Source organism: Zalophus californianus, chromosome 2, assembly GCF_009762305.2.
Source record: "Zalophus californianus isolate mZalCal1 chromosome 2, mZalCal1.pri.v2, whole genome shotgun sequence".
NCBI lineage: Eukaryota > Metazoa > Chordata > Mammalia > Carnivora > Otariidae > Zalophus > Zalophus californianus.
This window is the reverse complement of record NC_045596.1, coordinates 3361282-3375945: the sequence shown is the minus strand read 5'-3', so window position 1 is coordinate 3375945 and position 14664 is coordinate 3361282. Positions and strand designations below refer to the sequence as shown.

Genomic DNA, 14664 nt, shown 5'->3' with positions numbered 1-14664 from the left:
GGGCTCGTGTCTGCCCGCCTGCAGCTGCCGCCTGGCAAAGGAGGATGCTCAGAGCTTTGCAGAGCCCGCCGCCGACTCAGCCACGCCAGGGAACTCGCGAAAACAAAAGCATTAATCTTCCCTGGGAGGCCCTTTATCCCCCACCACTGACAAGGAGGAAAATCCAGACCTGTTTTTCTCCTGTTCTTCGTCATTAAGATGGTCCCTTCCTGATGATAAACCGGAGCGCACTGGAGGGGCTCCGTTCGCAGGCACTGAACCCCCACATTCTATATTTGGCCCAGCATTAAATATCAGGGACACACGGTGCACATGGGGTCACCGATCCAGGGGAGGCCCGCTGATTACCTGGTGACAATAAGGAAGCCCCTAACCCCCAGTGTTAACCACGGGGCCAGCACTGAGCTGGGGGACACTTCACAGACCATGTCTCATTCAATCCCTGAGGTACTGGAATGTTCTCTTGCTCAGCACAGAGCTTGCTGAGGGCAGGCAGCAAGGTTGGGGTCAGGTCTCCACCCCCGCCCCCACGGTGCAGGGGCCGATGCCAGAGGGTGCCAGGAAGCAGGTCAGGCTAGGTCCACACACCAGCAGCAACAGCAGCTCAGCCCACCTGAGCCTGAGATGCACCCCACTTTCTGCCATCACAGGTGGCACGGTGCTAAAACAACAGGCAAACCGGCGTCTACACCCAGGGAGAGGCCGCACGGTGGGGAAGGAACAGGAGCCAGGAGCCTGGGGATCCCGGGTTCAAGTCTGGCTCTGCCACCGGCTCGGGGTGGTCAACGGTCCAGCACACGTGTGTGGGAGCCCAGGAGAGAGTAGAAGGTCTGGACGGGGAACAGAGACACGTGGTTTGAACCATTGGCAGTGGGGCAGGGGGGTCCCTGTCCCTAATATTTAGAGTGCCATGGGGTCCTGGAAGAGGGTCAAAGTCTCCATCCACATAGTCAGAGGATGTGGGTATCAATATTACATCACCACCCAAGACGATACATACAAGATGCCCGCAGACTAACTTCATCATGTGACCCACAAGCGCAGACGGAGCTCATGACCATGAAGAACCCACCCCATGAAGACCCGAGCCCCGTGTAAGCAGGCAGCACGTGGGAAGTAGTTAATGAAGGCGCTGGGGTCCATTCAACCATCAGAGGGACCAGCATCGAGGGACAGAAGGAAGTCACGAGAGTGAGTGAGGACCCACGTTCTCGGCTGCAGACCGGCATGGATTTCATAAAGACTACACTCCCCATGGGGGCGGGGGCACCACACTCTGCAGATATATGAGCTATGTTCCAATACAGCTGCTTAACCAAAAGGCCCAATGTACCCAAAACACACCAAAAAACAAACAAACAAACAAACAAACAAACAAAACAAAAACAGGGGAACCTGCTAACTAGGAAATGCGAATTGGACAAACTCAGAACATAATGTTGTACCAACGGTTTGGTTCCAACTAGAATTACATGGAGGCAGAAAAACCTGGAAGGAAACCAGCCAAAGGGTTCAGCTACCTAGGATCGCATTATCTGTGATCTCTCCCCCACCCCCGATTTGTGCTCTGTACACTCTCCACGGACCATGAGTGTGAGTCACACCCCCCCCTCAGGCCCCTCCACAGAGCCTGGGCCCTCCCACTGGGCGCTGGCCTGAGCGGGGGTTCCCACGCTGGGAACGAGGGGAGAGGCGGCCCTGCCCTGTGGGTTGGGTGTGACACCCCCCTCCCCTTCGCACTCCTGGGGTGGAGGGGCAAAAGAGCCCTAAGAGGGAAAGTGGGTGGGGCTGAGGCCCTGGAGCAACTCTGTTCCTGCTGCTCGGAGGGACATCAAGTGTAATTTCGAGAAAAGCAACCCAGCACTCAATGTACAATTCCGCCGCGGCACCGGGGACGCCGATTATGTGCCAGGCACTAGGTGTGAGTGATGGCACAGGCAGAGGCAGGTCAGGAATCCTTGGGGATTTGAGCAGCACCCCCCACGCATCCCACTGTCCCCAGCCGCCAGCCTCTGGCCACCAGCACCAGCCTCCAGCCTCGGCAGCAGCCCCACACTCTTTAAGATGCCAATGTGACCCAGGCATTCCCTGGCTCAGAAGCCTTTGTCAGAGTCATCGCCAGGTGGGGGCCCGACAGCCTCATCCCCCAACCTACCCTCCCAAACCCAGAGGCCCCTCTGTGACCTGGTGGGAAAGTCTCCCAAGCCCCTTAGCGGGGTCAGGGCCCCCTCTCCGTTCCCTGAGGTTCTCTGTCACCTGTGCCTTCCTGGGGCCATGGGCAGGCCCCAGCACAGAGCCAAGGAAGGGGCTGAAGAACGGGGGGAGGAACGGACCGGGTCTGACAACCCGGTGGGTGGGGTGTGGCCATCCCATGACGTTTACCTTACTGAACAACTGTGCCAAAGGGCATGCTACACGTGTTTTTCATAGAGACAGAGCCATGAACTCCCACCGGGGTCAAATGACACGCATGCTGTTGGCGCCCCCCGGAAAGCCCGCCTGCCCCATGACTGCTGTGTGACTGGGCGTGCCAGGCGACCACTCTGGGCCTCCTTTGGGCACATGGTCCTGCCTCCTGGGCTCACTTTCACTCCTCCAGGCCTCAGACCTCCATCTAGACATGGGAGGGCTGGACCCAGGATTTCAACCCCCCACCTCTCCAACTCCATCAGCTTATAGAGGGCACGGGAGAGACAGTGGGAGGGAAGGCTTCCTGGAGGAGGTGGTCTTCACCGAGCAGGCCCTGGAAGGCTGAGGAAGCTGTCCCCTGGCAGAGCTGGCAGGAAGGGGTACGCAAAGACTCAGGGGCACTAATTCTTGCACAAACGCACACGAACATCGGACACCCCAAGAAGCCTGGAGGCAGGAACTGGCCCAGAGGGCGCCCAGCGGCCCACTCACCTCCAGCACGTGCCCCGTGATGTACTTCTCACAGCCGTCACAGCGGATGCCGAACTTGGTGTGGTAGTCGGCCTCGCAGTAGGGCAGCCCGTCCCTGCAATGAGACAGGCCATCAGGATGCGTACGGGGTTCCCCTGGGGACCCAGGGGCTGAGCGAGGGCTGGTGGCCACCTCCACAGGCTCAGCCGCGGGAATAAGGGCTGCATCTGGGAAACCGAAGATGTTCCCACTGACGACGTGGTTCTTCCTTCCGGTTCGTTCCGTCCCACGTGGGGTGTGTGGATGGGAAACAGCCTATTTACTCACCAGGGGCTGCTGAGTAAATAGACTCCCTCCAAAAGGGGTCTGGGGCACCCTACAAAATCATGAGCCACGAAGTGTGTGTGACAAATGTGCCCGCGCCAGGGGCCATGCAATGTCACATGGCATAGGTGGTGGGTGGGGACTGCGCCTCTCTGTCCCCAGGTGTGGCTGCAGAGGCATCCGGCTGCGCGGGAGGAGTCAGGAGGGCCGTGGGTGACGTGTCCACTCCGCACGCATATTTACAGCGTGCCCACCACGTTTGGGGTGTGGGGAAGCAGTGACGAGCGACACACGGTTTCGGGTGCCGCTCCGAGGATCTGGGCAGCCCGGGGTGAGTCACATCAACGCTGAGCCTCCCCTGAATGCGCGGTGAGGGAGGCAGCTGGTTTTCAGGGTCGCGGACGGGAAAATAGTATGGGCACACCACCAGGCACAGCACTCGGCCCGTGGCGGGAGCTGATTTCTAAGTGACTGTAATTATTATTACAATAGGACATGGCAGGGGGACAGCCCAGAGGAGGTGCCAAGGTTACTGGGTTGGTGGCCATACTCCGTGTGGGGAGGAGCCGGTGGGCAGCGGTGAAGTGAGCAGGCTAGCGCTCACATGCCACCACGCCCCCCGCTGTGTGCCCCTGGGCAAGCCGCATAACCTCTCTGAGCCTCGGCTTCCCCCAGCCATAAAATGGGAGAAATTATAGTAAGGTCTAGAGACGAGAAGGTGTGGCCAGCGCCTAGCACACGGCAGGCATTTGCCAACTGGTGGCCGAGGCCATCGTCATTGCTAACCAGGCCGCCCCCTGGATGTGGAGGCCACTGGTAGGCAGGGGCGCCCGCTTCCCCACACACATCTCCCCTCCCCCGCACTGCGGAAGTTGCCCCTTTACTCCCGGTTGGGTTTTGATTTTTATGCAGCTGCCAAAGGAAGGTAAGAGTTCTCGAATTTTGGGAGACCAGGGCTAATGCCGCCCTCTGGACCTTCTGTAGGACGTAGGATGGGAAGGCTTCCTGGAGGAGGTGGCCTGCAGGACAGGAAGGGCAGTGGGGGGTTATGAGTCCCTGGGGTTGCTGTGGCTGCAGGGTATGTCTCTGACCACAGCCCCAGAGAGGATGAAGCCCCTCCTTCCCTGAGAGGAAGAGATAAATTGAGCCCTCAAGGTCTACTTTCAAACGCTACTGACCTCAGGGCCCCTATTATTCCCACCATGGGTGTCTGTGCCCCAACCCCAGGAGGCTCAATGATTATGTCTCTATGGCAACACCAACGCACCCTCCCTGTCACCTGCGACTGTTCTGGAGGCTGCTGACAGGTGAGCCGTGTGGGTGAGCTACCACGGCAGCAAGCACCCTGGGGGCTGGGCACGTTTTATTTTATTTTATTTTAAAGTGCTCTGTCTCCTGCGGCTGACTTCAAGAGAGTCACTCTCCCCTTCCCTTTACTATGACCGAGGAGTGGCCAGTACCTTTCCCTGCCTGATCCAGCCTGGACAGAGGCTCGTCTTGGCTTGGGGACTTTAACTGAAAACGTTTTGTTTTGAGATGAGGTTGTAGGACACCAGACAGAGACCCCCCACCCCTGTCACCCCGTTTCCCCCACGAGTGGCCTCATGCACAGGGTAGGTACAAGGGCAGCCAGGAGATGGACAGGGCACATCAGCAACCTGATCTGGATGCCCCGGGTGTGACATGTACTCATGCGTGTGTGTGTGTGTGTATGAGTGCATGAATGTACGAGTGTGTCCATGTGTATGAGCGTGCACACGTGCGTGGTGTGTATGCGTGTGTGTGTGACTGTGTGCACGGCCAGTTCCTGGGACGGTTCTGCTCCCTCCGGCATCAAGAACCAGCAGGGTCTCCCACATTAGCTGCCCGTGGAGCTCCCTAACTTGCAGGAAGGAGCCTGCTCTGCACATTTCAGCTCACCCCCTAACTCTGGGCCATACGGGGGCTTCCCTGATGCAGTCCCCGATCCCAGGGACTGAAATGCACCCCTTCCCGGCACACCAGCTGCTCCTGCTCAGGGCTAAGATCTCCCAGAGGCTCCGTCTGCACCGCCTTCTGAGGAGATGTGCTCTCCAACCCCCACCCAAACCAGCCATCACTGCATCCTGGCCGCCCGTCTGCGGCCTGGGGACACGGGGTTGGCTGGGGGGGCAGCGGGATGGCCAAGCGCTGCAGAAGATGGAGCTGGGGCTGAGTCATCTGCTCTGTGACAGGTGAGGCGACTCAGCCCCCTTCCCCTCGCTCCTGCTGCTGGAGTCAGCCGGCAGCCGCCGTGCATTCTGCAGGTGACCCGGGTGCCACGGGAGGGTGACCCCCAGGGACGGGCAAGGGGGAGCATTTACAAAGGCAAAGAGGGGTGCGCTGTCTCTGTTTTGATCCACAGAAATGGAGCTGCGGTCTCTGCGGACCACGCCAAGGGAGCCAGGCCGGTGGGAGGAGACCGCCAGCTGGGGGTGGGGGAGACGAACACGCAGGGCCCTGAGTCCACACGGAGGACAGGACGCGGCAGTGACCGCAGGGGGGGCCCGGGGGGGTCTGCCACTCACTTGCTGATGTACTCCGCATCCAGTTGCTTCCCACACGTCTCACACTTGAAACAGCCCAGATGCCAGTGTTTGTCCAGAGCCACCAGGGACTGGCCATTTTTTATTTCTGTGCCACAGCCCCCACAACCTGAAGGAGAGAACGAGACACGGACACCATCACTGGGGGCCAGGAGGCGTGGGGGCCCGGGCCACTGGGTCTCCCGACACAGAAGGGCCCAGAGCCGGCCCGAGGGAGGGAACGGCGGAGACAGTCAGGCTGGGTGTGCCGAATGGTGTGAACACGTAGAAAACAAATCACAAAGTTCACCCTTGCAGGCACTGAGCGCTGACTGCATGCAGCCTGGGCTGGATGCTGACAGAGGCTGCACCTGCCAGAGGATGGGCGCCAGCCCCGGACAGCTGGGGTGTCCTCGAACGAGAGCGCACTGCTGGGCGGGGGCTGCCCGGAGGGGAGGCAGCAGGTCCGGGGGGCCCCATCTGTCCTCCTCTGTCGACAAGTAGACTGTCAACCTAAGTGACCTGACCAACGTGCACACCCGAGGAGATGTGCTCCCCCGCCACTCCTTCCTCCAGCAGCTCCCCCTGCCCGGATGCCCTTCCCAGGAAGCCCTCCTGGCCCACTCTCATCAGGACCTCCTTCTGTGGCTGTCTGTGCCGCATCCCAGACACAAACCGCCCAGTCCCTTACCCGCGTTCTGCTCCGAGTGTCAGCCCACGTCGGAGCCGGGCCCCAGGCAGGTAGCCTCGGGGCTTCCTCCCTTGGCAACCACCAACCCCCCGCCCCGCAGGTGATGCATGCTCCTCATCCGTGGCCCCCACCTGCTCTGGAGCCCTGACTGTCATCCCCACACCAGCCTGTCCCTGCTCCACAGCCCCTGGGTCCCAGGCCCTCGCGTTGGCACTTGGGCCTCCGGGTCCTGGCACGGCCCAGTTGCCTCCAGGCCTTCCAGTGTGGGCGGCCACACCAGGGCCCCCACAGCCAGTGTCCCCTGCGCTGAAGGAAGGGGAACCCCGGGTGCAGAGACCAGCGGCACAACCTGTCCGGGGTGCGCATGTTTGAGTGTGCTGAGTGTAAGTGTGTGCACCTGTGTCTGTGTGTGACCGCGTGCATGGATGTGTGTGTGTGTGTGTGTGTGCATGCAACTAGTCACAGATGTGCGTGTGTTTGTGTCTGTGTGTGCAAATGTGTCCGTGTGTTTCTGCATGAATGTGTGTCCTTGTAGGAGTGTGTCTGTGTATGTTTGTGTGTCTATGTGAATATGTCTGTGTGTGAGCATGTCCCTGTGTGTCTGTGTGAGCATGCGGGGGGTGTGTGTGTGTCTGCGTGTGGCGGGGGCAGAACAGGCAGGGCCTTGGGGACCCCCACAGGGTCCTGAAGAGCAGAGACAAGGTGAAGTCATCTGGCAAACAGCATCCCACGGCCCACAGGAGCCCCCGAGCAACACTACAGCCCCGGGCTCAGCCCAGGGGCTCGCAGGCAGAGTGGGGATCCTGCTACCCAAGATGGATGAATGTGGCCTGGCCACCAGTCCTGGCCCCCACCATTCTCGGGGTCACACTGAGCCAAGCTCTGTCCTCTGGGGGCCCCCGTTTCCTCACTGGTGGGGTGAGCGGTCCCATTAAATGACAAAAGGCAAAGATTACACTCGCCACGCCCTCACCAGGAGGTGCCGCCCACCAGGACGGAACAGAAGGGGTCGGGGCTCCGGGCAGGGTGCACGGCAGGGGCTTCACAGATGCTCCTCTGACCCATGCTCCTGCCCTTCTCGGCAGACAGAGTGTCATATTGTTCTAAGAACAGAAAATACTTGACGCCCACAAGACTGTTGGTCAAGTTCTGGCTTTCCTAAATTCTCACACTGTTCAAATCCACATGCAACTCTGGAAACCACCCAAAGATCGGACCACACTCCGAGATCCAGGGCCGCAAGGGAAGAGGGCGGCTTGTTCATCTGGGGACCCTCGGGGCCCAGAGTGGGCTGGCAGCTTGCATGCCTGTTGAAGGCATGCATGCGTGAATGAATTAACGGAGACCAAGAGAATGCCCTCCCCTCTCAAGTTCAGGAGGCATCCAGACCCCATCCCCAGCCCACTACCTCCATCGGTCCCCCAGCAGCACAGAGACAATGCAATGCGCCCGTTCTGGATTCAAGCGGGCTGGCTTTGAGCGCGGGCTCACCCTGTAAGCTCCAGGTCACTGCCTCACAACCAAGGACCACTGCGCTCCCCAGGGGACACTTGGCAATGTCTGGAGACACTTTTGATGGTCGCAACTGGAAGGGCCGTGCTCCAGGCACCTGGGGGCCGAGGCGAGAGATGCTGCTCAACATCCTCCAGGGGACGGGACGGTCCCACAGCAGAGAATCATCTGGCCCCAGCTGTCAACGGTGCCAGAGTCGAGAAACCCGGCTCGGCGCCTTAGCGTGCTTTGTACACGGACAAGGCGAAGGAGCACGCTACACCGCATTGCGCCAGGGGCTGGTGGAGAGGCAGGGTGAGCCGTGGTTAGAAACACGGCCCTTGGAGCCAGGCTGCCCCCACCCGCTGTGTGACGGCGGGCAAGTCACGCCACGTCTCCGTGCTCGGCACAGTGGGTATAATAATGGTCCAGGCTCATACACTTGTCTCGGGGCCGAGGAGAGCTAACAGCTACAGGTCCACGGGTGTGCCTGACAGCCGACTCTACGCACATGAGGCCGAGCGCTGTCACGACAGGAAGACCCGGTGGCCCAGTGCCCCGTGGTAGCCATCTGAGAATGCCTTGGACAGGATATTCTGCCTCCTGCCTGGCCCCAGGGGAGGGCCCAGAGGCTCCGGGTTAGCGTGTCAGCTGAGGCTGCAGGGGGATGTGGACCTGACACCCGGCCCCAGCCCCTCACTCATCCCGGCGAACTTGGGGCAGAGTCTCACGAACAGCAAGCCCTGACCTCGGAGGCAAGAGCAACATGCATGAAGGACTGTTGTCGTGGAAACAGCAATCATCACTTTCTAAACACAACTGGAGCTCAGCGTCGCTTTGCAGGGCTTTGCAAAGGACAGCACAGAGACTTGTCGTGAGTCCTGACGCCAACAGTCATCAGCAGAGGGCATGTCCTCGGGGGGAGTGTGTCCCCACTGCGGGGGCAGAGGTCGCGGGAATCCGCCCACTCACCCACACACCCTGGACTGGCTCATCACAGCAACGGGGATGGGCCTGGGCTGCCGCCCCAGCACGGCCCTTCTAGAAAGTTCCAAACAGCTTCCTGTTTCCCCCAGAGTGCTCCCTCCTCTCGCAGATGTGGCTCGGATCTCCAGCTCTACCACTAACTTGTGTGGGACACAGGAAGTGTGGGGCGGCCTCTCTGAGCCCCAGCTGTGAACTGGAGAGGGTGGGGTGGGACCCACCCTCGCCCCTGCCCTCCAGGCCAAACCAGGTCGGGGAGCAGGGGAGGGCTCCGAGCCGAATCTGAGATTGACTTTGGAAAGCCTGGAGCCCACTGAGGTCTAAAACGTGAAAATGCTGACATGTTATGAGCGGGGCCTGTTATTTCTCTGAAAGCCCCAAAAGGAGTGGAAGAGCCGGGAGCGGCTGGGAGAGAGAAAGCATGTTCAAGCGCGCCCCACGCACTGGGGCTCTGAGCTAAACCGGAGACACCCACCCCTGATGCAACACGGGGGCATGAGGTGCACGGCTAGAAGGTGGCCAGGAGTGGGTGTTGGCTCCTGGGGGCTGCAGCACCCTGCAGGGCAGGCACACCCCAGCCGCACAACCCATAGGGCAGGTGCCCCCCACAAGGCAGTCACTATACCTCACAAGACAGCTGCACCCCACAAGGCGTCTGCACCCTATAAGGCAGGTACACCCCACAAAGCAGTCACTCTACCCCACAAGGCATATAACCTCACAGTCTCACTGCCCCGTTTCCCAGGAGTGGGCCAGCGAGGGGGTTAGGGGAGCCTCTCTCAGGGAAGAAGACACAGAGGCTCCAAGGGCCACAGACCGGATGGTCTCAGAGGGAGGGGCTGTGGACCCTCGGTGCTGCCCCACTTCCTGCTGACTCTGCAGGGGCCTCCAGGCCTCAGCTCCAGGGTGACCCCGGGTTCTGGGTGTGAATCCATCTATGCCCTGGTAGGGCTGAGCCCCAGCCGGGGAAGCACGGAGCCGGGGTGGGTGCGGAACGGGTGGCCAAGCCCAAGAACAGGCCCCAGGGCCCCTCAGCTTGGACAAAGCTGCTCCCCACTCCATGCCCCCGAGGCCCCACATCCTGCCCACATGCACTTCTGACCCCACGCCCAGTCCCAGAGAGGGGACACAGCTCGCCCAGGGCACACAGGGGTGATTGGGAGGGTTCACCTGGGGCAGCCGGGCCCAGAGCTGCCCCTGACCTCATGGCACCAGGCCCCCCAGGGAGGGCTGCCCTGTGACAGCGAGACCAGCAACCAGGTCAGAGCTGGAGGCTGGGGGAGGCCAGCGAAGGGGAGCCGGGAGGAGGAGAAGCAACAAGCCCTCCTGGGGAGGAGACCCTCCTCTGGGCGGTGGGGGAGGCGGCCCAGGGCAGACACTGTTGTGCAAGCCTCAGAAGGAAGGGTGTGCTCCTCCAGGGATGGAATGGCGTGGGCGTCCAATGCCAAGCGCTTATCCTGTTCCTAAGCAACAGGCTCTGGGCCAGAGAGCGGAAGAGGGACTCTGAAGGACGCTCAGGGACCAGGACTCCAGCTCGACTCCTACCTCCACAGCTGCCCCAGGGGAGGACAGCTTTCCTCCTTGCACCCCGCTGCAGGGGGGCCACGGCTCCTCCCCAGCCCCGCAACCTGCAGGCAAACCACACTGCTCAGGCTCCTCCCAGCATCCCTAACTCAACAGCCATCTATGGCTCCTCGTTGCCTCCAGGACACGCTTGGGACTCCTTGGCATGGCTTTGCCCCCTGGTTTCCATTTCTCCCATTTCGTTCTGTTCCCTGTCCCCACACAGCAGCCCCCCTTGTCCACTCACAAGGGTCTGGCGGTTGCCCACGGCACCTTCCACTTTCTCCCTGTTCTGTAGTGCCTTCCCTTCAATGTCCACCTACCTGAACCTCTGTGTCAAGTTTCAGAACTAAGGTCACCTCCTCCAAAAGCATCTGGTTACAGCAGGGTGAGCTCCCCGGCTTTGGGGTTTGAAGGCCTTGGCTCAAGCCTCAGGAGCACCATTCTCTAGCTGGCCACGGGGCGCCTGGCCCACGGCTGCCTTGCCACCAGACCAGGGCACTTCTGCACCTATAGAAGGAGAAGAGGCTTCCTGCCTGGCAGGGCTGCCCTGGGCGCGAAAGGAAGCAGGAATTCGGAAGATTTTGAAGACATCCACACAGGAACCAAGAACTGGTAATGAATGTTTAACACTTTCTAGGCACAAAAAAGGTGCTAAGCTGGAGAGTCTCACTGTGGACCAGAAGAGGGGGCAGGTCACTTTATTAGATCATCTGAGGGTCAGGGGAGCATTTGTCCTCTGGAAAGGTAAATTGGGTATTTTAAAATAAATTTACATTTGGAAAGGGCAGAGCCTTTTAAAACTCTCACAATATTCTCAATGAGTCCAGTTTCAGGCATATTTCCCTTTTTACTCAGGCTGCCGGGGAGCTCTGGAAAAACTGTTCAAACTAATCTCACCCCCCTTTTAGATTTTGCTTGTTAGAGTTTTTGATTACTATTTCAGATTTAATTATAACAGTATCGATTGCAAAGCAAATTCTCAGAAGTTCAAGCAATCCCGTCCTCAGTGGGAGAGAAAATTTTGAACGGAGGGCTCTCCTGGCAAGCCCCAAAGCCACAGCCTGACCAGCTAGCACTGCTGTTAGCTTGCCTCCCCAGGGGATGAAGACTTTGCCTCCTTTCACAGAGCAAAACAACTCCCAGACCCCGAGGCCAGCCCTGAGCTTCTAGAAGGCTGCAGGTGCGATCTCCTCTGGAGAGACTTTCAACACAACACCTGAGGTAGGAAGAAGGTGCTTCACGGGGACAGGGAATGAACTAAGAACGAGGTGCTGGCTTTGGAGGTCAGCAGAAAGCCCTCCTCTGTCGAGGGGCATGCGACCCCAGCACTGGGGTGCACCATGACCACGGCGCTCAGGGTGGGCTCTGAAACTCCATTTCTGCCCGGGGAGCCTGGCAGCAGCAGGCCCTGGAGCTGCGGGCCCCCTCCCCGGTCCCCACGTCCCACGTCTGGCCCGGAAGAGCCGCAGAAGCTGTGGAAGGCAGGCTCCTGCCTGCCCCGCCTTGCTTTCTCGCTGCCCTGCACCCTCAGCGACATTCCAGCCCACGTTTGTTCCATGACAGTCTGCTTCTGCATCCAACAAGCATCTACTGAGTACCCCTGCATACAAACCCTGGCCTTGCTCCTAGGACCTGGAGCAGTTAACCCAGGAGCTCTCGACCTCAGGAGCCCAGAGTTCAGTGCTCTCCTAATGGCTCCCCCAAAGGGCTTCTGGGAGGTCTAGAATTATCTGTGGAGCTGAATGTGTCTATGTGTGGGTGTGTCGGGGGGAGGACCAGAGGAGGCCAGGAGGCTTCCTGGAGGAGGCCAGCTAGACCAGGCTGGAGGGCACAGCCCCCTAGAGACTTCTGTCCTTGATTGCCTTCCTGTGTCTGTCGTCCATGTCACCCTTCACTCCCACCGCTTCTGCTTCGGGTCCGTGGGGTCAGGCCCCTCCCCAGGCCCTGAGGAGGCCAGCCCCCCATTCCCCTACCCCCCACCCCCGCGCCGCTCGGTGCCCACTTACTCCAGAGGCCCTGGGACAGGTGCACGCTGCTGCCTGCTGTCTTGGGCAGGGAGCACTTCTGACACATGCATTCCTTCCCGTTGAAGGTCACTCGGTCCCCCGGCGGGAAGGGCAGCCTGCAACAAGAGAGCACGTGACCAGCCAGGATCACCTCCAGATCTTCTCCTGGGTGGGGGCAGGAGGGGCCAGACACCCCCCTAATATACCACCACCTCCCCCGGGGCCTTGGGGACAGGCACCACAGGCTGAGGACGCAAGGCCTACCCACCGAGGCACCCCTGCGTTCCTGCCGTGTGAGTCCCGGCTCGACACCCACGCCTTAGCCTCGGTCCACTACTGCACAAACAGGCAGGATGGCAGGGCCCTGGTGAGGAGCGGTGAGGGCCAGCCCTGCGTTTGGCACGTGGCAAAGAACAAGGCAGCCTCAAGCGCCCCCTCCTCCATTTCCCCCTGCCTCCTCTGACCACGCAGGATGCTTTGTCCACATCAGTTCAACAACAATGGCAACAGCTAGCATTTACTGAGCACCTACTGTGTGCCAGGTGCCACGAATTACGGTAGATACCCCACATGCATACCTCATGTAATAACTTTGGGACATTTGTCCAAGCTGGAATTCCCTTCATTTTTTCTCTATAGGTGAAAAAACTGAAGTTCAGAGACGATAGTTAACTTTTCCAAGGACACACAGCTGATGCATGTCAGAACCAGAGTCAAACCAAGACCCGTTCAGGCTCCAAAGCCCCATGATTTATTTACCTACTTGGGCCTCTAAGAAGTCAGTGCCTTGTACAAGCAGGCCTTGTAGACAACAAGGTATTGCACATTATATCCATCTCTATTTAAGTTTGACATTTTGCTTATCATGGATGTTTTTGCACTAATTTTTAATTTTTTAAATACCACATTAAAATATCATTTACCTTGATTGCTTATTTTTGGGGGACTCGCTGAAATTCTGCATCCAGAGCGAGTCCCAGCCCCGGTGCAGGCTGGGTGGAGGCAGCGGAAAGTCGCCTCGCCTCCCTGCACCAAGGACGTCCCCGCCTGGTGCCTGGGAGATGGGTGAGGTGGCTGCCCCTCAGCAAGCGGGGGACAGGCCACCTGCAGTCAGGGGCTGGAAGACGGACTTCGGTGTCCTGCTGGTGTCCATCCCAGCCACCTGCTGCCACTGAGCTCCCAGCTGCCCTGGGGCCACTTTCCTTCCCCTGCTCAGCCCAGCCAGAGAACCTGAACTCTGGGGCAGTAGTCTGCAGAATTCTCTGGACCAGGACATGCCCTTTCCTCGGGTTAAAACTTCATGTCTCCCCTCTGCCTCCTCAGGGCTGACAATCCATGGTGCATCCGGGCACTCAGTAGGTACTTGCTAATGAGTGAATGAGTGAGTGAACGAGTGAATGACTGAAGGCCTCCAAGGGCGCCTAACTCAGCGCCCCCTCCTGCCAGGCCTCCCCACACAGCCTGCCCGGTCACACCAGCCCCAGGCCAGTCCCAAGCTGGGAGCATGCCTCCCCCCAGCGGAGCCTGCCCTAGCCCCGACTTTGTACAGCTGGTGTTCATCCAGACAAATACAGGCTGAGCTGGCCCACTCCCCAGGCTTGTGAGACAGCCGTGTAGACCTGGCTTCTTAGGGCCCGGAGCCTTGCAGCTGATGCCTTGAGCTGTATCACCTGTGGCCAATGCTGTGCTCTGCCAGTCTTCCCTAGAGTCTTACAGCTGGCCTGGTAATGTGGGGTGTTGGCATAGAGTGGGGGTTCCTCCCCTTCCCTGCATGTGCTCTGACAGGGTCTCTGGCTATGTATCCCAGAGCAAGTTACTTACCCTGTCTGAGTCCTGTTTCTCACCTGGTAATACCTGCGGTACGGTCAATCTCATGGGGTTGTTACTCATCCCTCCATCCCTCCCCCCTTCCATCCATGCATCCATGCATCAGCCGTCTATTCATCCATCCACCCATCTCCCTTCCATCTGTCCATCCATCGGACAAACTGCTTGGAAAGCTCTAGCATACTGCCTGGGACCAGGAGCAGTGAATAAATAATAGCCATTATTTTGTTAGTTCAACTTTATTGAAATGTACATTGACAAATGCACCCATTCATGTTATCAACACCACAGTCATGATGTGGGACATTCTGTCCACTGCAAAAAGTCCCCTGTGACCGTCCACAATCACCCC

The 14664-nt window shown here is 59.3% G+C and overlaps 1 protein-coding gene across 30 annotated transcripts in view; it reads right to left on the bottom strand.

Moving 5' to 3' along the window:
- The window catches only part of ABLIM2 (actin binding LIM protein family member 2), a 143335-nt gene that overhangs the window by 73162 nt on the left and 55509 nt on the right, over nucleotides 1-14664 (bottom strand). For all 30 annotated transcript variants that reach the window (XR_003520887.2, XR_003520889.2, XR_003520888.2 and 27 more), the window contains 3 exons: nucleotides 12486-12601; nucleotides 5751-5877; nucleotides 2902-2995 (listed from right to left, as the gene is read on the bottom strand). Coding sequence is in view for 27 of the 30 variants with exons in the window: in XM_027599432.2 (XP_027455233.1) it covers nucleotides 2902-2995; nucleotides 5751-5877; nucleotides 12486-12601 (337 nt within the window). In the remaining 3 variants the exon portion in view is untranslated. The remainder of the gene's footprint in view (nucleotides 1-2901; nucleotides 2996-5750; nucleotides 5878-12485; nucleotides 12602-14664) is intronic.